This window comes from Astyanax mexicanus, chromosome 15 (genome assembly GCF_023375975.1).
Source record: "Astyanax mexicanus isolate ESR-SI-001 chromosome 15, AstMex3_surface, whole genome shotgun sequence".
NCBI lineage: Eukaryota > Metazoa > Chordata > Actinopteri > Characiformes > Acestrorhamphidae > Astyanax > Astyanax mexicanus.
The window spans coordinates 23,996,591-24,021,313 of record NC_064422.1 but is presented as its reverse complement, the minus strand read 5'-3'; the positions used below and the strand labels follow the sequence as shown (position 1 = coordinate 24,021,313).

The 24,723-nt window shown below is 39.5% G+C and overlaps 1 protein-coding gene across 2 annotated transcripts in view; it reads left to right on the top strand.

The window, feature by feature from the left end:
* shisa9a (shisa family member 9a) overlaps positions 1–12,261 on the top strand; it is a 71,055-nt gene extending 58,794 nt beyond the window's left edge. Inside the window, exons 4-5 of one of the 2 annotated variants that reach the window (XM_049464884.1) lie at positions 4,475–4,600; positions 8,285–12,261. In XM_049464884.1, the coding sequence (XP_049320841.1) occupies positions 4,475–4,600; positions 8,285–8,685 (527 nt within the window). In that variant the 3' untranslated portion in view covers positions 8,686–12,261. The remainder of the gene's footprint in view (positions 1–4,474; positions 4,601–8,284) is intronic. The other variant, XM_049464885.1, reaches the window with a different exon arrangement.
* Positions 12,262–24,723: the final 12,462 nt, after the last annotated feature.

Here is a 24,723-nt window from a genome sequence, read left to right as displayed (position 1 = left end):
AAACTCTGGAATATAATCAAGAGGAAGATGGATGATCACAAGCCATCAAACCAAACTGAATTGCTTGAATTTTTGCACCAGTAGTGGCATAAAGTTATCCAAAAGCAGTGTGTAAGACCGATGGAGGAGAAAATGCCAAGACGCATGAAAACTGGGATTAAAAACCAGGGTTATTCCACTAAATATTGATTTCTTTTACTTTATGAATATGAAATAGTTTTCTTTGCATTATTTGAGGTCTGAAAGCTCTGCATCTTATTTGTTATTTCAGCCATTTCTCATTTTCTGCAAGTAAATGCTCTAAATGACAATATTTTTATTTGGAATATAGGAGAAATGTTGTCTGTAGTTTATAGAATAAAACAACAATATTTATTTTACTCAAACATATACCTATAAATAGCACAATCAGAGAAACTGATTCAGAAACTGAAGTGGTTTCTTAATTTTTTCCAAAGCTGTATTTATAATCAATTTTAGTACATTAACTGTAGATGATTAGCATGGTTAACATGGTGAAAGAGGACTTTGGAGGAGTCTGTCTTATTTAAACCTCAGACATTGGTTAGGTTTGCTCTTGATTGTTCAAACATGTGGATCTCTATGGCCAGATGCAGAGAGTTCTCTAAGACCTTCAGAAAGAGGATTTTAGATGCAGATGAGTCTCAGAAGGGCTTTAAAAAGCACTTAGAACTATTAATCTAGGCATTCGCAGATCCTCCCTTACGTAGGAGGCAAGGGGTAGAGCCAATTCTATGGGCAACTAGGCAGAACTGAAGTGGTGGTGGTGAGGAGGACGGAGGGAAAAAATGGAGGGAAATGTAAGCGTCTGTAAGCAGCAAAGCAGGCATGTACAGAGATGTATAGTAACAAAGTAGAACTACTTCACTAGTAGTAGTAAAATGCAGTATCTGTACTTTACTGGAGTATTTTTTTTTACCTACTTCTACTTTTACTTCACTACACTTTTTCACTGAGTTTAATACTTTGATACATTTTTTACCTGCTGCTTAGTTACTTCTTACCAGGGGCGTCGCTGTTTTTTTTAGGGGCTCAGGAACCGCCAATGATAATCTATGTTCTCTCTGCTGAGCACGCACATGTGTGTATGTGCGCGTGTGTGCGTACGTGTGTGTGTTGTCAGCCAGTCACAGAACTTTTGACTTCTTTCTCTAATAACTACACACTGCAGTACTTGTACTTTTACTTTTAGTACTTGAGTATAACATTTTTGAATAAACTACTTGCAATACTTAAGTAGAAAACTTAAGTATGATGCTTAAAGAACACCTCAACTTCTACTCAAGTCACTTTTTTGATAGACTACTTGTATTTTAATCTTAAATCTGGATCTGTAGTACTTTACACATGTCTGCAGGTGGAAGCTCATGATTGGTTGAGGTAGGAGTACAGTTGCAGAACTTAGGAAGTTCTAGTAAAACTTTTGCTGAAGCTTTCAATTCACAACTTTTGTCAAATTCTGTAGAAGTGTAGAACTGAATTGAGAAAACAAAATGGAATTATCTTGTTTTTGCTGAACTTTCACATTTTTGTGATTGCGTTTTGCGAAGATGTCTTTGATGCAGTCCTGTAAAAAAAATCTAAAACAAAAAAAGTAATACAAAATTGATTGATGGGACCAAAATAGTCATTTCTTCAGGCCTTAATTGTGTGGCTTGCCCTGTCAGGAAAAAAACGAGCCAGCAAGACAGAGGTTTAATATGAAGGTGGTAAATCTGCCGTTTTTGGCGAATGATTTTTTAATATCCTCGCGATCTATCTGGGAGATGTCCAGGTTCAGGTTAAATTGCTTCTGTGATTAATGAAGCCGCGATGAGACACGTGGAGAATAAAGTGCTCGGGAGAAAGACAGGAGCGGCCATCGATTTATGATGACGACTTCCTCGGAAAATCCATCCGTCCAGGCTGGCTGGCTTTGTTTACTGTATGAAACTCTCTGCAGTCGACAGCGTTACAGCGAGGATTCAGCACGTAGACTGGTGTGTCTGAGTGTGTGAGTGTGTGTGTGTGTGTGTGTGTGAGACTATATATGTGTGACTCATTGCGTGGCGCTCTGTGCCGATGTGTGTCAGCAACCCTGCAGCAAGGCTAAGTGATTAATTAGTCACAACAGGAGCTGCTCGCTGACAGCTACGCCAGGCAGGTTACACCGCTTTGATTGTCATTCACCGCTGACAATCCATCTCCACCAAGCGGAGCGAGGCAAGGAGGAGATCAATGGAGCCGCACGCTCGCATCATTCCTTCATTCTAGTCTGTGTCTTTGTCTGTCACACGGCGGATACGGGCGAGGAGCTGCTACAGTGATACCTGTACAGTGGAACCTCTGTAGTCGGCCTACAGATCAGGCATACAACCAGCAGCTCCATCTGGACCACTGTTCAGCACCGTTGATTTGTTCAGCAATGCAAACACTGATAAAAGTATATCTGTTTGTTCGGGTACCAAGTGGTCCAGCGCTCTAAAGCTCTGCCACTATGAGCGGGAGGTCACAGGTTCAAACCCCTGCTTATGCAGCTTTGCCATCAAGCTGCCGGCGCTCAGAGGGAGCAAAATTGGCCCTGCTCCCTCCGGGTGGGTAGATGGCGCTCTCTCCCCACATCACTCCTAGGGTGATGTCTGCAGCACAGGGCGTCTGTGAGCTGATGTATCGGAACCGAGTCGCTGCGCTTTCCTCTGAATGCGCTGTGATGCTACTCAGCAATGCTGCATCAGCAGCAGCTTCAAAAGAAGCGGTGGCTGATTTCACATGTATCAGAGGAAGCGTGTGTTAGTCTTCATCCTTCTGGTGTGTTGGGGCATCACTAGTGATAAGGGGAGTCCTAATGAGTGGGTTGGGTAATTGGCTGTGCTAAATTGGGGAGAAAAAGGGAAAAATTTGATATAAAATTATATATATAAAAAAAGGATATCTGTTCGTTAACTGGACTTTTCTGAGATGTTTCTCCCAAATGGCCATTAGCTACGTTTGTTGCGGCCTTTGTGACCTCAGAGTCTGAAGTAATAAAGTCCCCATGGTGACACTGTAAACATGAGGAGATGAAAAAATAAAAGAATGTCTAGAGAAGAAACTTTTTCTAACTGGGGCAAATCATTCAGGCAAACACAGATCAGTCATAATGTCCCTTCCTTGCCCTGTGTGTATTTAAGCTCCTTTGTCTTCAGTGTTAGTTTGTCGGTTCTTGTGCGTGTTATGCGCCTCTCCTTTGGGTTTTTGTTCTGTTTGTAATTCAGTTTGTTCTCCAAGTTCCTGTTTGGTTTATTGTTTGTTTCCTGTTGTTATTAAAGTTTATTTACGTGTGTGTCCACTCTCCTCGTCATTCCTTCCACCAGAGAAACATAATATTAACACCACTCACTTAAAGTAAAGGGGATGACATTGAGCTTTTCTTTGTTGGCCGTGTTGGCTGGGATGGCAGCAAGGGGATAGTTCTCAAAAATTCTCAAAAGTGAATTTGAAAAGATTCTAATTGTGATTCTAGTCCAGAGTCAGAACATCTCCAATACCTCAGGTAGGTTTTGTGGACGGTTCCCAATATAAAGAATTCTAACTGCTTCATATAGTGGTGCTGCTATACTCCTGAATATACAAGACCTATGTGGATGTATAAAAGACTTTTCAAAATTAATTTAAAAGCTGTTTGACCAGTGGTTTCTTCCTCCTCTTTTAGCTCTGGGGGAGTTTTTCCTTGCCTCCACGCTCACTGGGGGTTCTGTATTCTGTATTTATTATGTTTAATGTTTTGCCTGATTCTTTGTCATGTGATCATGTTTCTGTAAAGCTGCTTTGTGACAGCATTAGTTGTAAAAAAGAGCTATCAAATAAATTTGATTTGATTTGAAGTGGTTAATACCTTTAAAAGTGCCCCAAGAAAGGACATCCAGAGAACCAGCGACAGGGTGATAGTCTTACTGATGTCTGTGGGGAAGACTGAAGTCAAGGCTGGTCCATCTGCTCTGTGATCTCACAGATGATCTACTGGAACACAAACTAATAAAATTAATGTTAAAATTATGATGGCTAGTAAAGTTTATTCTGGCTATATATTATGAAGTCTATGACTTGATGGGTCAGAGTTGTTTTTTTTTCTTCTATTCATTGTTTAGTAGAGTTTCAGCCATTCTTCTTCTCTGTAAAAGACTTCCAGTTATGTGAAATTTGTGGGCTATAATGTTTCACTGGTCTTTTCTGGTCTTTCACAGATCACAAAAAAATTGTTATGCTGTTTAGGCTGGAGAACTGTGCAGGCTATAGCAATACTCTCAGTTTGTGCATTTTAAGTTGGTTAGTTGTGGATTTGTTTTAGATTTGTTTAAGATCACAGAACCATACATGCTGCTGTATTTTTTTTTTAAATGTTGGTTTTAACATTTTCTTTCTGACTGTCTATGATTTATTGGAATGACACAGGTCTCTCTAACCTTCTCATTCTTCTTCTTCTTCTTAATCTTAGAGGCGGCCCAGATGCACAACATGAGTCAGCCACACCCATACCCTGCCCTCAGCCAGCTGGCGCCCATGTACGAGCAACAGCAGCCTGCAAAAGAGCTCAACAAATATGCCTCATTAAAGGCTGTGGGTAAGCACAAAATTTCATATTTATATTCTCTCTTTAGACTAAATCTAAAGGCTGATTTTTCTGATTAGTTTCTGAATATGGACCGTACTGTGATAATTATAAAAATGTATACAAATCTTTTTTGTATTGAAAAAAAGGAGAGACCGTTTGGATTCTCTTTTGCTTTTGCTTTATTATAAAGCCATCTCATTCTTTTTTTTCTTATTAATTCTTTACCAAATAAAGAAAACTGACACGGTCATTCATACACTCAACAATAAGTTCAATCAAATGATTACATCATTTCAAAACAATTAAAAATGTGTAATTACAGCCAACATAAGCCGAACTTAATTCCAAGAATTCTTTGCTATTCTTCTTTCAGCACTGTGGTGCTCAGCAGCGCTATTGTCTCCTCCTCCTCTACTGAAACATCTCATTCACCGGCTGGCCTAAGCCCAATGGAAAAGAGCATCACTCAAGCATGAAATGTATTCAATCCATTGGCTGCTGGTGTGTTTCTTCCTCCTCCTTCTCTGGTCCACAAGGCCAGCCCCACGGCCTAATTTCCCCTCATCACGAGTGACACGCTGAGAGATCATTGAAAAGAGGAAAAACGGACTCCCTAGAGTCACTGTTATTTCTTTTCTTTTTGATTTAATTGCCTTCCCCCAGAAAATTCCCAAAGGAGCCGAAGTCGCTGTCCGGGAGCTGATAAGCCACAGTTCTACCAATCGATAGTTATCTTCCCGGTCTCTCCAATGCATCTCTAAGGTCACACTATTGGATTTCTCCTGGACATGGAGAAGCGGGGCTGACCAGTAAAGGAAAATGCAGCAGGAAATTCACCTCTGAGATATTTGGATAGCCTATCTCTCCTTTATGGAGACAAATCAGGCCAATTACTTCTCATGTCTCTGCATCCAAGAGAAAACAAGTGGCCTTCTATACAGAACACACTAGTCACTAATGGATGCCCAGACTGGGCTTGGTTTGCCCATTTTCCTCTTATCAAAAATAGATTTAAAGCACATAGGTATAAAGGCTGTTAATTGTCCTATCCATGTTCAGTCCACAACTGAGTTCATAACCCTCTAAAGCCACGTGTTTCATATTCGATACGTATTTGACTTGTGCTCACGGCAAGGCAACATGAATTTTCCACTTTCCTCTTCCAAAGGGTGTGCAGGCATTTAGCATTTCTCTGTCCACACACATACTAGTACACACATTGAGTGCTTGGTTAGAAATATATAGCTCTGGAAAATTAGAAGACCACTCACTTCACTTTCTGAATCAGTTTCTCTGATTTTTAGCTTTTTATATGTATATGCAAAGAACACAAGTTCATATTCTATTCTATTCATATCTGTTTTAAGAGTCAGAAATCAATATTTGGTGGAATAAACCTGGTTTTTAATCACAGTTTTCATGCATCTTGGCATGTTCTCCTCCACCAGTTTTACACACTGCTTTTGGATAACTTTGTCACTCCTGGTGCAAAAAAAAATTCAAGAAGTTCAGCTTGATTTGATGATTGATTTGTGAATCATTCATCTTCCTCTTGATTATATTCTAAAGGTTTTTAATTTGGTAAAATCAAAGAAACTCATTGTTTTAAGTGGTCTCTTTTTTCCAGAGCTGTATACTTAATAAGATACTGTCTAGGGCCTCTGTTTACTATTAAAACAAGTTTCCTTCCACAACACGTTGGTGGAAACCAGCTATGAGGTTCTGGTCCATGTTGAAACATTACACAATTCCTGCAGATCCTGCAGACAGAACACTTTATCATTCATGAACGTGTCCACTACTAAGGAGTGCTTTAGAAGAGCTCAGTAACACTGAGATAAATAACTGATCATCAGCACGGTGATGTATCAGTCTACTCATGCTTTAGTAGAGCTCAGTAACACTGAGATTAATAACTGATCATCAGCACAATGATTTTTTAGTCTACTCCTGCTTTAGTAGATCTCAATAACAGTGAGATAAATAACTGATCATCAGCACAGTGATTGATTTATCAGTCTACTCATGCTTTAGCAGAGCTCAGTAGCACTCAGATAAACGCATCTTAGCATTAGGAATATCTTAACATAGGTTACAGAGAGAGAGAGAGTGCTCAGGGTGAAGCTAGCTCGACCATCTAAGAATCATCTTTTTGCTAAGAATCTTTTTGGGAAACTTTCATACAACATTCATACATGCCTATACAGTACAAGCATGCACAGAAAAACCTTAAGCTAAGGGAGCACAACTATACTGTATGTGTTCTTCTGTAAATCAATCGCACAGGTCTTCCCTGTGTTTAGAAACAGAGCTGCCCGGAGCGGAGCTGACACTAACTCAATGTGTGGACTAACAGAACAGGGATCTAATAGATATTTGAACTCCATCTGGGGCCATTTGTCTCCAAATCAAGGATTCGGCCTTTTTACGGGTGAGCGGAGCATGTGCTATTGAGCAGTGAAATTGACTGGTGCGACGGCTCAGTGAGTCGCTGTGCACAGTCGGGCGTCCGTTGGGGGGGGAGAAAGAACGCCGCAAACAACGTCTCGTTCACCTCCCACCGGACAGACGAGCGATAAATAAGATTTATCATCGCAGCGCACACCGAACTCAGCATGCGTGAAAAGTTTTTCTTCAAGGACGTTAAAGCAGCCAACCGTCGAGCACCGAGGGAGAAAGTCGCACCGGGGACGCCCACAGCTCGCGGCTACGGCGATATATATAACGTGTGTATATAAAATTTTGTGGTGAACGTGCATCACCTGGAGAAAGGACACATCTTGTAACTGTGGGCGACAGGTACGACTCACGCTGGGCCGAGATTGATGAGTAGATCAATGTAGTTAAACTAAGCTTGCTGTAGTGATAACACTAGCTTGGTGCGCTGAATATCAATGCGGCCCCAATTGTGCTTAATTGAGAACTCTTGTAGTCGCGTTGAAGAGGTGCTAAAAAGAGCAAAAGGAGCTCGTTTGAAACCCCCTCGTCTGCGCTCGGCGGCTAATTGAGGACTTTTACAAACGAGCGAAATGTCCCATTAGTGTTCCGGAGCGAGGGGCACGGTGGGAGCGCCCAACTAGATGCGGGCGCCGCCTCGGAATAAACTGCATGACAGATTAAAGGTCAGAAGAAGACATTTGATAAACAAATGCCAGTGAGAACATTAGAGCCCTCTGGGGTGGCCATGTTAGCCCTGGAAGGCTGACAATGCTGTTGTGTTGTGCACAGAGAGCAGACTCATAGATCAATGAGCATTTCCACTGGAAGAACCCGAAGAATGCGATGTTCAGAGGGGCTTCATTCCATGAATTTGGTGCTGGTCAGGAGAGCAGGCTTCAATTAGTCACTGGTGTATGACTAATGTGAAATAGATTGAATCAGCCCTAATGAACAGGTCACGTCACCTGTTACTGACAGCAAATATAACAATATAGCAATAAGGCCTGGAAGCGCAGCGAACCTCTCAAGTATGCAAGTGACATTAAGACTGAGGTGCTTTGTTATTAAGATGCATGCCTAATTTTGTACAAGCCAGACGGTCCTTTAAAGAATGACCAAGTAAGACAAATTGCTCCTCATTTTTTGCAATTTAATTTAATTTCTAATCGCCTCATTAATTCTTCTTATTTTCTGTGTGTGTGTGTGTGTGTGTGTGTGTGTGTGTGTGTGTGTGTGTGTATGTGTTGCTGCTAGCAGCGAAAGCCAATGGCGACTTTTACAACAAGCAGCACCACCACTTGACGGAACTGGCGGCGAAAGGCACCCTGCCCCTGCACACCATGAGGATGGAGCATGTGGAGCCCACCGCCACCTACGTGACCGAAATCCCCTGCCCCAAGCAGAACGGACAGAAACCCAAGCCCCCCAAGCCTCACGTGCAGCACCACGTGGCCTACAGCTCCAACACCATAGCCGCCCCAGGCATGCTGAAGGGCTGGGACGGCACAGAGACCATGGGCCGGCGCAAAACCTACGGCCCAAAGAAGCCCTGCCCGGTGGGTCAGATGAACCAGCTCCACACTGCCCGCAGCCACCACTACCTGCCCACGCAGCCGTACTTCGTCACCAACAGCAAGACGGAAGTGACCGTGTGAGAGACCAACCTGCCTCCGAGAGGCCGCCCGAGCCTCTGCAGAGAGAACGACGGAAGCAGGAAGTAAGGAAGTAAGGAAGAAAGGAAGGAAGTAGAATCAATCACTATCCTGACAGTCAACCTTCAGTCTGCCCCTAGTGGAGTGGAGGCGTAACTGCACAGTTGAGAAAGGCCTCAATGTGATTGGCCACTGTAGACAGTCACCTACAGACCTTACCATGACGATGGCTGACTGTGATAACAGGAACAATCCAGAACAAACTGTTTCCGCTGAAATTTTGCCTAAAATTTGTACCTAAAAATGTGTTCAGTTTGTGTTCAGTCCACAACATGACATGATACACTTTTAGACTGAAAAATGTCTAGAATCAGCGAAGAAAAAAAGAGAAGAAAAAAAGAAAAGAAAAGAAAAGAATAAAAGAGTCAGATGAAAACATAAGCAAGCAATAAATATGATCTAATAAACAACTAAACTACAAATAAACGCTGTAAAAACGCTGACTCTTACAAACACAAATACAAATGCATCACAGTATCGAGCCCAAAGGTCCAAGGGCTAGCGTGGAGTGTGAAACATGAGCGCCAGAACTCTACACGACACGACGATCTACTTACTGTACACGATGTCTGTTTAGCTGGATCTTCCCTCAGATCATTTCTACACTGCTGAGGTTACGGTTTACTGTTTACTGTATGCGATGGAACATGGCGGTAGATGCCTTAATATGAAAATACTGTTGAAACCCTGGTGTGAAAAGAACTACAGTAATACTGCAACAACTACTATTGATATTATTGCCAGTTTAGGTCAATTTTAACTGATGAATTGATAATATAATAGCATTCTAGTGTTTAAAAAATCAGACAATAGAATCTGACTATATTTTTTTTTAAATCCCCAACAAAATAAAGCATAAAAATCAAACACTGTTTTTATACAGAGAAGACATACCAGCTCATGGGCTTTCTTTGCTAGATGAACACCATGGGCAATATTGAGGTCTGCAAAAATGATTGAGATCATATTTATATATTGTACAAGTCATAATGCTATTTTAATTTCTACAGCATTTTATTAATCATATAAGGATTACAATTATTGTAAAGTACCTTCAGATAATTGCTACAATAACACAAGTATTACAGACTATTATATGACAGTTCTATATAAATATTACAGAGATATTACAGTAATTTGAAAAATAAAAAATGTGTGCTGTACAGCTTGAAATCATCATTTAATTTCATATAAAACATGATCCTGTTGATACATAATTATTTATGCAATAATAAATCAAATGTAATAAACAGAATCCTTAAACTCACAACCTTAACAATTAAAAAAAATGTTAAACAAAGCCCAATCATTAAAATATAGGTATGGGTATAGCATAAGCCCCGCCTCCTCCATGTCTGCTTTTCACTGATAGGTTGGGTCTGGAAAACCTTGTTTAGACTTGGTCACTCAACCAGGATTATCAGGAATATATCTGGATTAGTCGAAGTGTAAACTCATCCAAAGGTACAAATCTGATCATTCATACCACTTCTTTTGTAGCCACGTTATAGCAGTGTAAACTGCTTCAAATTCAAATTCAACAAATGAAAAACTAATAATTGTGACACACTGCGTGAATTTGCATATTCCTTCCACACAGCAATCAGATTCCAGTTTTAAGGTGCATTTGACCACCAGATTCATTTGAATGTGTTTGGTAAAATTAGATCAGAGTACAATCCAGATACCTTTTACATGAAATGACCAGGTTTAAATGCATTTGGTAAATCTGGATCAGAATACAATCTAAAGACACTAGTCACATGAAATGACCAGGTGTAAATGCATTTCGTAAAGTTGTATCAGAATATAATCCAGATACAGATTTTCTCGTCCTGTTTAACTCAAAAATCTTTCAACAAACAGCAATAATTAGACTGTAGTATAATCGCAATAATACACTTGAGGTTTGTGCTATAACCTGTGATACTGGCACTGCTCTAATGTTACAGGTTATAGCATAAACCTCAAGTGTATTATTGCTTAATTAAAACATTTACTATGCAAATTCTGTTTAAACTAATCATACAAATCTGCACAATCTCAGCCCTGCAGTAAGTTTATAAAGAATGCTGGCTAATTCTTCTAGCCTAACATATAAAATAGGGTAACAGTTCCAAAAATACCAGCCTAAAAGCCTAAAAACACAAAATATCAACAATTCTCAATTTCACAAACAGCTAGAGCTGGAGCAGTCTAGCTCTAGCAGTCTAGCAGTCTCTATTTTTCTAAGATTTTCAAACTTTAAAACGGGTCAGTTTGACCCAGAACATAACAGGAGGGTTAAATGATTGCCTATTCAGCACCAAAGCAGCAGGTATCAGTAGCCAACTTTCAATAATTTTAGACTTTCTCAAGAGCAAGGGGATAGCTCCCAAAAGTAGGAAATCATGCAAAAAAAAGTATGCAACTGGTTACAGAATTTATAGCATTTTGCTGTCTGATTGAATATTTAAAAGTTAATAGTTTCATAACAGGGTTTACTTTGTATAAATTCCACATCACTGCTCTACAAAACTCAGTAAAACATGTTAATGAAATGACTGCAACAGAAAAAATACCCCAATACTAAAACCAAAGCTAAAAAGAGTCGTACAGCACTAAAGAAATCTTCTAATTTCGTATAATCCAGTATTACTGCAGTTCTTTTTGTGTTAGGGAAGAGGTGATAGAAACACAAATGAACTGTCATATCATGGACTGCTATTCTAGGGCTGTACCTTTCATTTTCACTTCAAAAAAAGAGCTTCACAGGTGAAGATGAGGGAGGTTTGGTTTAATTCATCCGCTCCCGCAGATCTCCGCCGTGTAACGAGCCTCGCGAAGCGCGCTCCGTTTCTCAAGAGCTAGTATTATCTTTCGAGGAGATGATTTCTACTATATTTGTCACAGAGTACCATGAGGTAGCACTGGCAGTCCGGGAGACGAGGACACGCGGTGAAAAAGCACTGTTAATGAACATGGTCACTCTGCTGCAGATTGTGCCTGTTAGCTCTTGATCTTGGGAAATAAGTGTTTGATCTCCCTGGGGAATATTTAACATTCATTTCTTATGTGTTTTATTGTAACCCTCTCAAACGCATAAGAGCATGTTGAACTATTTGTCAGATGTTTCTTCACGACCGTAGATGTATTCGCAGCTCAGTTGCAACCACAGGGTTTTTAGCACTTTGATTTCGGTAGTTGAGTAGTCCTGGAGGAGCATTATTTTTTCAGACAGACCTTCTGTTGGAAAAAAAAAAAAAAAAAAAAAAAAGCGATTTTAAAGGTATATATATATTTATACTATCGCCAGTATATATATGTATGCAAATGATAACAGTACATTGTGCCAAGAATTAGCTTGTTGGAGTTGTGTTTAATTTTATTCTTATCTATTTGTCTTTTTCACTCAATTGTACATTCCAGATAACAGTGTTTCTGCTGCTGCATCACAATATAGTGGATGTGGTCGTTCTGGAAATAACAGTACCTTTCAGAATCGAGTCATAATATTGGAATAAAATAAACTTTTCTTTCTTTATTCTCTCCGGCATCTTTCTTTATTACATCTGTGCATTCGGTAATAAAAACAGAATTTTCGACTGATCTGGACTGATTGGTGTGAGCAGAAGAGCAATGCTTGACATAAAGTTTCTGTTTCTTCGTACCAGCATCCCAGGAGCATCATCATCAAGGACTTCATGTGGCTGACAGCTGGCTGGACTTCTTCTCACTGAGAATGAGGCCACATTATTCAGCCACAGGCACTTCTTTATAGTAATAACCTTGATTTCCTCAAACACAAACTTCAAACATGAATAGTTTTGGATATGCACCGTCCAATTTTGTTTGCACAGAGACATCATCAATCTGTATTTATTTATATTTAACTATATGTAGGTCTGTTACATCCCTGTTCCACTGCTAAACACCTCCCTCACTACTGTCATCCTTTTCCTTTTGCCCTGAGTGAATCTCTTTGCGTAAAATGCATCTGATTTCAGTACCACAAAACAGAATCAAAACAAAAAAAGGTGTTTTGCTGTTCACACCGGCACACAGATAAAACATTAGTGTTAAATATGATGAAACATATCTGATTTGGGCCACTTTTACCTGCAGTGTGAATGTAGCCTTCATTCCAAGACAGAAAGACAGATACCACTTTAAAATAAGGCTCCTTTACCAAGGGTTGATAAATAGTTTATAAAGGAGTAATTTATAACCATTAATAAAGTTGTAAATGCATAAAAAACATGAATTAGCACTTAAAACACATAAATAGAAAGAAACAAAATATTTAATAAAATAATATAGAAAGTCAGTTTAGTCATTTAATATGTTATTATGGTTGAATGAATACATTTATTAACAGAAATGTTAATGCTGACTGATGGAAAAGACAAAGTAAGAAAATCATCTGGAAAGATTCCGAGTTTTAACAGTATAAATGATTTTCAGAATCACTGGTACATCTGTGCGGCCAAGATAAGGTACAGTATGGGCGTCTGGCGATTGACTGTTGCCTAGGATCGTTTCAGTCAGTGGCGCACCTGTTTTTTTTTCGCTGCCAAGATTACATAACATTACATTATATTTGGCAGATGCTTTATCCAAAGCGACTTATAATAATAATAAAAAGACATAGAAGTTTAAGGCTTAACATTTTTTTCCGGCAGGGCCTAATGAAGACTGAGTAAGAAAGGAGGAGAAATAGTGGGATAAAGGAGGAAAGGAGGAGAAATAGTGGGATAGAGGAGGGGAAGATAGAGACCACCACACACATAAGTGTAGAATTATTCACAAGCTCCATGGCTATTTTAATTGCGTGTGTGCAAAGCACTGTAAATAGACTTTTGAGTATTCGGCATGGTGTAAGATAGGGCCCCAAGACTTTCTGTAAAAGAACAATTACATATACAATAGACGTGTATCATATAATATAGACACATTCATCATATTGTCTAAATTTGAGATGCAAAATTTTACAATGCAGTAACAGTCCATAATTTCTTAGATAGATCATTCAACGCATTATTTTATTTAATCCTGCAGTGTAAACAGGCCTTTTCTGCTCCTGCTTGTAGAAGTAGAAGAATCAAGCCTGAAGTCCTTCTTCATCTTCATCTTCACAGACTGCGCTGAGCTCCAATGAGGAGCAGAGGAGAAAATAGGCTCTGATTGATTCGATTCGGTTCTTGGAGCAAGAGTAAGGCGGCTAATCCAATCCTCAGCTGGCACCCCTTCACCTCTAAACAGGTGGCTGGAATTAGCCAGTGGTTGAATGCGCTCGTTTCGGATGGGGCTTTGTTGCTCTGCCAAAAATCAAACTTTGGGCTTGTTGAATGGAGGCGCATTAAGGTGCCAGGTGCAAGTGACCTAATTAGCAGAATCAGCCTCTCTCAGTCTGCAGTCTGTTCTGCACTCAGACACAATCAGCCAACCGACCGGGTGGTCTATTCAGCTACGGCATGCAGGATGCAGATGAAGCTCCTGCTGCACCTCCCAAAATGTTCCAACTCCTGCTGATGAAGAGTCATATTAATATATACAATGGAGAACATTCGTCACATTTCTGCAAATAGTTTATTATATCTTCTCATGGAATAAAACTATGAAAATGAAAATTAGATATATTATAACTTACAGTAGTCCATGCACAGCTTGTATAAGAGTATAAACAGCTCTGGAATTCTCCCAATTTCAAATAAAAATATTTTTATTTGCAGAAAATAAGAAATGGATGAAATAACAAAAAATACAGATCTTTCAGACCTCAAATAATACAAAGAAAACAAGTTCATGTTCATAAAGTTTTAAAAATTCAGAAATTAATATGGTGGAATAACCCTGTTTTTTTTAATCACAGTTTTCATGCATCTTGGCATGTTCTCCTCCACCAGTCTTACACACTGCTATTGAATAACCTTATGCCACTCCTTGTGCAAAAATTCAAGCAGTTCAGCTTGGTTTGATGGCTTGTGATCATTATTAATCTTCCTTTTGATTATATTCCAGAGGTTTTCAATTTGGTAAAATCAAAGAAACTCATCATTTTAAGTCGTCGCTTTTTTTTTTTTTCCAGAGCTATATATGTCAAGACGTAGGAAGAATAGGCAAGATATGTTGTATCTACAGTTTTACATTTCACTGCTTAAACTTAAGTAGACATACCTTTTCCAATAATCCTGTATAATATGCTCTGACTGAGCTTCAGTTTTAACAGTTTGATCATGCCAGTAGTCATTATAGCAAATGTTAATTGAATTTAGGCTGGTGACATGGGTTCACTGTAGTGATGATATTGAATTTAAGATAAGAACATCAAATTATTATTAGATTCATGACCAATTTAGACATCATAAGACTTTAACAACTAATCAGACTTTAAGCTCATCCATATAGTTTAACATTTACCATTAAAATCTCTGTAAAAGAAAAATGACCTGCCGAACTTGCCATTGGGCTATCATCCAGTTCTCAAGATGCAGCAGAAGGTCTTTAGTAGAGCATCAGACCTGCTGACCAAGGTCAAATTTAGGGTCCAGTTACCATCTGCAATCAGTTGGTTACCTATATTTAAGGAGCTGACCCAGCCATCGTTCTCATGTGGGCTCACATGGATGGAATGGGGTGGGCTAGTTGTGTTTCAGGTGAGCATGATCCCAGTGACCCAGTCGTTCTTCCAAAGAGAACCATCATTACAGCCCTCCTTAATCCCTTCTTGAAGGTCCCATCCAGGCTCCATGTGCAGTGTACAACCCACCAGAATTCTGGTTTTGATGATTGACCTTGACATCTTCTTGGTATAATGGGTTCAGTTCTTTTAATTGTTTCATTAACTTCTGTGTCTAGTGCAATGTACCAGTTCCACTGGCATTAAAAGCATAAAGCATGGAGTATGATGCTCCCACCACCATGTTTAATAAGTGAAACAGTGCTTTTGGAGTTAAATGCCTTACCTTCACTCTTCCAAACATAACTTTGGTCATTATTGTGGCCAAACAAATCAATATTTGTCGCATCAGCTCAAACTTTCAATCTACAACCTATACTGGGCCCATGTTCAACCCCTCCTGGTCCCACCACTGACATTTATATGCATTTATATGTAGGGGCGACATGGAACCAGCAAACAAAACCTTTTGATTTTCACTTGGGCTGCCCATACAGGCCCCACATAGGCATGTTATCTGGGTTTTCCAATTAAATCAGATGTTTTTGGTGGTCCTCCACAAGCTTCTGGCAGAAATCTAGCTTGATTCCCACCAAGGAATGCCAAAGAGTAGTGTGGCCATTCTCCATCCAGTGTAGGTGCTTGGACCAGGAGAAAGGGTTGACAGATGTCAGACACTGTGATGTCTAATGGTTGTTTTTGACCCTTCCAGTCTGGCAGTTAGACTAGGGGTGAAAACCTGAAGACACACTCGCCAAATATCTTGGCAGCATCCGAAATCCTTACAAAATGGCTGGAGAACCCCTTCATACAAATTTCTGCATTCTGTAGTATCTGCATGACTGTCTCATTGGCCAATTTGGCCTTAGCCACAGCAACAATTTTGCAGGTCTTAGGAAACTGGTCAACCACAACAAGGATTAATATGGTACATACTGTAGGTGTCAGGAAAGGGCTGGAACAGATTTACCAGTGTTCAGCACTCTGTATTCTAGCCACACCCAGTGGCGCCAAAAGAGGGTATGCAGCCTATGCGACGCATAGGGGCGCTGCACTAGAGGGGGCGCCAAATCAAAGCCCCAAATAAATTTCCTCTCCGGAGAAACAGCCAATCAGCTTGCTGGTTTTGCGGAGCGTGTGGGCAAGTAATAACAGGACGATTGTAAAACGTACACGTGTGTTTAAATTATGTAGTAAACTAAAAAAACTACAAAAATAGAGATACTTTACAAGAAGAACAATAAATCTAGATTCTCACACTGTAGACCCTAAATCACCAATGAAAATCATATCCTTTTTTTCTGAATGTTTAAATCAATGTCATACATCAAAAAATCTACATTGCACCATTTAGTGTTAACCACTGTAGATAACAATTATCATTACTGATATCAAATGTACTTTGATACATTTGTTCAATAAAATGCTTTGTTTACCATTTTCTTTGTTGGCACCAAAAGAATAGGCCTGTATCCTGCGTCCTGTCACCTATTTTTCATTAATTTAGTTTCTGCAGCTCAATTTACTCTAAAAACAAAACCTTTCCCCATCATGATAAACGCATAATTTGCAGAGAATTCCTGTACTTGGACTGAAACAGCGCAAACTACGCCTGCCAAATCCAAACCTTCTGTTCAGTGCTGAGTATTGTTTTTCTGCTTGCTGTTGATTTTCTTTATATTTTTCTCTTTTTTCCACTTCAAATGTACTGGCAGCTCATGAGAACACAAACGCAGGTGCCCCCATTCGTGAGCGAACAGCACCAGTTTTCCCACACATTAATTACACACTATCCCTCCTGGCCCCGCGCGGAGGGGCTCTCCAGAGCACACACTGAAACACGAACAAAAGCTAGCCGAGTTTTCCTGCCTTAATTACAGCAGCACCTTCTCACTTAGACTGTTTGAAAGAACCCAATTAACTGTGCAAAACAATCTACTGATGCAATCTGTTATTGCAGACAGTGATCTCATATAGGGATTTCTAATGGGTCTTCACCAAATGTGCTGTTCCTTCATCAAACTAAACCACGCTAACATCTCTGACAGTCCAGCGACTTCAAAAATTAGGGCTCTTCAGCAGTTCTCAGGTTGGGCTTACTTGGGCTTACAGATCTAGTGTGACACTTAATTAGTAGGAAAGTTTATGTTGAGGTTCTTTAGTCTTTAAATTGGTCTTACACTTTACACACGCTACATTCACATTACAAGCCACGTGACGGTTCACATTCACAAATATACTGTAAGTGACCTGTATCTGTGTGTAATGTGAACGAATCTGTCCCTGAAAAGTCTCACATGCGCTCATTGATACGTGTATAAACGTTTGCCTTCTTCACCAACAACAAATAACGTTATATTTGAGAGACGACTCGTAGCTTTATAAAGGGAAATGGATGTGTTAGCATCTCATATGTGGAGCATCTTTTGCTGGAGTGGAGAGTAAACAGCTGGTCTGAGGTACATGCTCGGGTCGAGGAGGTAAAAAAAAGCCAGGCGGTTTGCTTTTGCGGTTTTTGCAGCTATAGCAGCACCAAGAGATGTCTGGGTACGAGAGAGAAGCATGTAGCGCATGCGTAAAAGCAAAAAGACGCATAAATTAAGATTTGACTGTTCACATTCACATTCACGTTCACATGTTGCATGTCCATAAATCGGATTCGAACATGATTTAGGACCACATATGGAAGTGGCTCAAATCTAATAAAAAAAAATTAAAAATCAGTCAGATTTGGCCCGTTCACACAGCCATAAAAGAATCTGATCTGAACCACATTGAGGAAAAAAGATTTTAGATTCGAGTCAATTCAGCCTGATAATGTGAATGTAGCATTACATTCAGCTGCAAATATTTGTAATATATATATATATATATATATATATATATATATATATATATATATATATATATATATATATATATATATATTACATGTTACAGCACAAACCTCAAGTGTATTATTAATTAATAATAATTTATTAATGCTTGATTAAACAGTTTATGTCACTTCATACTCAAATTATGGCCAGTTTTATTTTTTTATTTAATTTTATTTATGATTTGATGATTTTTTTTTAATGCATGAGTAATGTAACCATATCATAAATAGTTTGTGTGTAGCCCCTGGTACATTTTGGATGTATTTCAAAAATAAATAAATAAATATAAATAAAGTGTTAAAGTGTTTAAAATCCCTAAAATCTGTTTAATAAGGTTAAAAAGTATAAAGCTCATGGGTTAAAATACTGTATATAAAATGTGTTAAAATACAGAGTATGAGACTCTAAAGTTGAAAAGCGTTTTCATTGGCTAAAAGTGTTGTCACTCATTGTTAGAGTGTGCCTTTTCCAGTTGATTGGTGCTTTGACTGTAGGGGGCGGGCGGACAGTGTGTGTTTGTGAGGGAGAAGCAGAAAAGAGGGGTGAGAGGTGAAAATGTAATAATGTAAAACACGTTATATTTTGTCATTTTATCGGCGAGTCAAGCGCTGGGTTGTCAACCAGAGAAGCTTAAAGTGGACTAATAAGCCAAAGAGTGAGAAAAGAGTGAAATTCTCCATCGTAAAGTGAAGTTCTGACTGAAGTTCTGCTGCAGAGGTCTGCACGAGACTCTGCTAGCGTTAGCTAACAGCACCCGAGTTAGCGGAAGTTCGCTTCCCCAGTGAACTGAACCAGAGCCTCCACCGTCACCAGATAGCGCTCTGAGCTGCCGCGAGGCTCAGACTTCCTCTGACAACGCTGGATTTCCCTCTCAGAAACAAGGTAGCAGCTCTCCACCCCATTGCTCACCATTTTACACCACGCAAAGTGCTTTTTTTGGCGCAAAAGAGCGAGATGCGGCCATAGGGCTGGACCCGAATATCCGGGTATTCGGATATTCGCTCGTTGAGTAGGTTTTCGGATATTCGTCTATTTTCTTTCTTTAGCTCCACCTCGCTTTAACATCACACTTCTGTTCAGGTTAATGATAAGGTACAAAAGAGTCAAAATGCCGAGAACCTCAGCTGATTAGAAATATTTCAATTTGAGTGTAGACATAAAAACATTGGATATTCATTTAGCATATCACGGTGGCACATCAAGCTCGAGGAACCATCTAAATGCGGTAAGTATTATTTCTTGATGCTGTAAAAAAAAAACAAAAAGACAAGATTATTCCTGCCAGCAAACTTAACTTGTGTCTGCCATGTATTGCCATAATAAGGCAGCTTCTGTCTGACATTAAAAGTAATGTTATACATGATATAAACTTGCAAGCACTTCGAAACTGATTTATATAATAAAATGTAAGGGGTAATGTGGCAACAGTAGGGACTAAATCAGGTACAAAAAAACAAGCCTACAAGAATGATGTCTGAATGAATTTCCCCTAATCTAATAAAATTTAACATGGCTTAAGAATATTAAATAATTTCTAAACAAACAAACTGTTTTATATTGAGCTTATAGCCCAAGTGCAAAAACACAAAAATCAGTAATACAGCTATGCACCGCACTATCAGTACAGTAACATAATTTACTATGACTTTCTACTACTGTAATATAATTAAAAAAAAGTTTAAGAATATAAAATACTTTTTGAACAAACGTTTTTTTTTGTCTGGCCTGCGCACGCAGCGGAGAAGCCGTGGTGTGGGCAGCAAAAAATCCGGGGTGAAAACACAAAAAAATCTGGGGTGAAAACGTCTCATCGGTCAGAGCACGCAGCACATAATAATAATGTGATAATGCACTCCATATATCCAGGACTAACGTGACATAAATGATACTGTACTGATATAATCTGTCTCTAGTATATATTTAATTAGAAATAAGAAAAGTGTGAATTTAAAAAAAAAAAACAGGCGCCTATCAAAGACCAATTCCCGGCCCGAGGAAAGTGGTGGCAATTATTTTTTTGTTCGGGGCGGGGGTACGTAGAAAATTTTGCTTTGAATTAAGGGGGCTGTGAGTTGGATTTTTTCATACTTTAATTTGTTTTTAATCAGTCTTTTTAAAGTGAATATTCGCTACCAATCAGTGCCGGATATCCGGAGCTCAAAAAAACGTTATTCGGACCATTTAGTTTGAGGCCACAACGTTCACAAGCAGCGATTCAGGCCTGACGCTGACACACACACCAAGAAAAAGGGGTACCCCGCATTTATTTGTTTGTCTCAGTGTCTGTTTGCTAATAAATATAATTCTGGGTAATATTTGAGAAATACAGTGTGTAGTATAAATATCTATTTTTTATATACATATTTATTTTAATTTGTTTACTTAATTTACTGGTTCTGTGAATGGGAAATATTTATCTTATTACTTTGTTAAGAGGACTCCAGTATATTCTGATTTTTGCTGGAGTTTAAATAAATATACCATCATCATGTAGTCCTTCAGTAGTTATCACAGAACACTTCCCATTGGTTGCTGCCCACTGGAAGCTGACTACAGGACACTGTTAGCCATATGTTTCTGGTTCTAAGTTTAACATTGACTCTGAGTTGTTTAAAAAATATATAGCAGCACTTCTGTGTTTGATCCCCTCATTTTGGCACACACTAACACACACTGTCACAAACACACCACCATGTCAGTACAGTCACTGCAGTTCTGAGAATGATCCACCCCTCAAATAATACCTGCCATTTGAATGTATGAATGTACTTTCCACTACTTTTAGACTATTTTTCTCCAATTTAAAGGTTCTTTACCCTCCTATCTCTGATCTTTCCCTGTTAATAGGACTATGCTCAGACACAGAAGGTCAGGTCCCTGTCTGAGAGGAGCCCAGCATCCACACTTGTGGCCCACCATCTGGTCCGCCGAGGCCCAGATAAAAGGCTCCTGTAGAAGAGCTTCTTTAAAGGCCATCAGGGGCTCCTGTCTACCTGACTGATTACCAGGTACATGTGAGTAAGAGCCCAGGCTGAATCTTTCTTGCTACATCCGTCCTCTGTAGGGGAATGTCCAGCAGTAAGGCTTAAGGTGAGAGGGTGAGAAGCTCTCATGAAAGATGAGCTCATGTCTTGCTCTCTCTAAACAGCACTTTACTGCATCATGTCCCCATCCCCCAGTCGTGAGCAAGTGCTCCCACCAGTGCCTGATATGACCCCCATCTTCTGCTGTCTCTGAGAAAAGTATGCCGAGTTTTGGAAAGAGAGCCAGGAGACAAAATTAGTCAAGTGTTTCTCATTCATCCATCTGCTGCATCTGTAGTGTGCTGTTGATTACCACAGACAGTAACTTGTACACATTTTATCTCATATATTTTCTCCTATATATGCTCATATATTTGAAGGCACATTTAATTTGTCATTGTGTAGTACAGGTAAATTAAACATGTAAAAAAAATAATACACACAAGGTTTCTATACCTGCTTTCTGGATGGCTGCAGACCAGACACCAAGCTGATGATGGTTGGCAGTACAGTATAAGCTTGTTCACTTAATGTTGGGGAAACAGCTGCAGCTGTTTACTTAAACCCATCCATGCAATGGAAACACAATTGCATACAAAGGTTATGTGTTAAGTTTAGGGTTATGTGTTAGGGTAACGGATGTGTGTTAGGTTAACCTACACACAACCCCTTAAAGGAGAACTCTGGTGTAAAATGGACTTTTGGTGTTGTAAAACATGATAAAAAGTACTTACCATTGATGAATAGCACACCTCCGTTCTCCCACAGCGTTCCGAGATCCAGAAATTTGAACAGTTTGTCAAAAAACACCCTTCAGATTTGGTGACACGGGGCATAATTTGCCCCAAAAATCACTTTTTCCAAATCTACATAGACTCTGCATAGAGTAGCAGCCAGGGCCAGGAGTAATGGTAGCGTTCAGAGCTAAAGCTAGCGTTATAGGATGTAAACTGTGGTTTTTAATAAGCTTCTTGTGCACTTTTTAAGTTATTAATGTCTTTTTTTATGTCAGGGCTCTCCGAATTCTACCAAGGAGGTGTGAAGCTACTTTGAGTCTGGATAACAGTGGAAACAGTGATTTATCGGGGGGAAATTATGCTCCATGTCAACCAGTCTGAAGGGTGTTTGGACTGTGGGAGAACGGAGGTGTGCTATTCATCAAAGGTTAGTACTTTTTATCATGTTTTACTACAACAAAAGTCCATTTGACACTGGAGTTCTCCCTTAACTTAACACGCAACCCTTAACTTAACACGCAACCCTTAACTTAACACGCAACCCTTAACTTAACACGCAACCCTTAACTTAACACGCAACCCTTAACTTAACACGCAACCCTTAACTTAACACGCAACCCTTAACTTAACACGCAACCCTTAACTTAACACGCAACCCTTAACTTAACACGCAACCCTTAACTTAACACGCAACCCTTAACTTAACACGCAACCCTTAACTTAACACGCAACCCTTAACTTAACATACAACACTTAACTTAACACATAGCCTCTAACATATAACCTTTGTGTGTATTTGTGTTTCCATTGCATGGATGGATTTAGGGCAGAGGTGAAGATCAGGAAAAAAGCAGGACCTGCTGCAGCTGTTTCCCAACATATTCTGTACCGCAGTGTGGGAGATCTTCAACCTTTGTGGGAGGTTGAAATGCCATCATTCATCAGCTTGGTGTCTGGTCTGCAGCCATCCAGAAAGCAGGTACAGAACGCTTGTGTGTATTTTTGTTTTCATTACATGGGTGGGTTAAAGGCAGAGTTCAAATTCCTACAAATATGGTGAATATGGCTCAAAGAAATAAAGGCAAAAAAAGAACACATCCTAGATCTCAATGAATAAAATATGCTAGTTGAAAAATCTTTATTCATTATATAGTGGAGAACAAAATAACAAAAATGATCAATGTAAATCAAAATTATTATCTCATGGAGGTCTGGATTTGAAATCATACTTAAAATCAAAGTGGAAAATCAAATGAAAAGTCAAAATGAGGCTCAGTAGTGTGTGTGGCCTCCACGTGCCTGTATGACCTCCCTACAATGCCTGGGCATGCTGCTGATTAGGTGGCGGATGTTCTCCTGAGAAATGTTTCTTCCATGTGCTCAGTGTGAATCTGCTCTGATCCGTGAGGAGCACAGGGCGCCAATAGCCAATCTGCCAATCTTTATGTTCTCTGGAAAATGCCAATCGCCCTGCACAGTGTTGGGCTGTAAGCACAAGCCCCATTTGGGAACTTCGTGCCCTCATACCACCCTCATGGTTTGAGCAGAAGCATGAATATTAGTGGCCTGCTGGAAGTAATTTTGCAGGGCTCTTGGAGGTAGTGGTCCTGCTGTTGGGTTGTTGCCCTTCTACGGCCCCCTCCACGTCTCCTGGTGTACTGGCCTGTCTCCTGGACACTGTGCTGACGGACACGGCAAACCTTCTTGCCAGAGCTCGCATTGCTGTGCCATCCTGGATGAGCTGCACTACCTGAGCAACTTCTGTGGGTTGTAGACTCCGCCTCATGCTACCTCTATGAAGAGAGAACAGACAAAATGCAAAAGTGACCAAAACATCAGCCAGAAAGGATGAGAACAGAGAAAAGGTCTGTGATCACTGATCACCACCTGCAGAACCACTTCTCTATAGGAGTTGTCTTGCTAATTGCCTCTCACTTCTACCTGTTGTCTGTTCCATTTGCATAACAGCAGGTGAAATTGGTTCACAATCAGTGTTGCTTCCTAACTGGACAGGTTGATTTCACAGAAGTTTGATTTACTTGGAGTTACATTGTGTTGTTTAAGTGTTCCCTCTGTTTTTATTTGATACAGTAAGGTATTCTCTACTATTTAAAAACATGTTGGACAAACACCAGAGCAGATTGTTGGATGTTACTTTATATAAAATACATTATGTATGTTGTGTATGAAAGAAAAGAGAGAGAAAACTCACTTTAACTGATTAGCTGGCTTTGATGTTTATCTATAAAAGATTGTGCATATCTCTATGTCTTATCTGACACTAAACAGTACTTATGTTTCTAAGATTAGCATTTGTTGTGGTTCGTTAGTTAGCACTAATATTTAATTATTTAATATTGATAAGGACGTTCTTACAGAGATCGTCTGCACATCTGCTGTACTGGAACGCTAAATATTTGCTTGTAAACTGATACACTTGTATTGAGGTATAATGAGCTCTCCTGATGAAATCATCCGTAACTGATTCTCACCAAATTAGTTTAGTTATATCTCTCTGCATATTTCTGAATATTTCTTATTGTTCAGACACCTATTTAAATTGTGCAATATTTTCTAAATGACATGAATGTGCCAAACAGATTTTATTTTTTTGATGTAATCGGGCACATGCTAATGCTTTTGATTATGCAATACAAATTGCATATGTAGTACATACATGCATA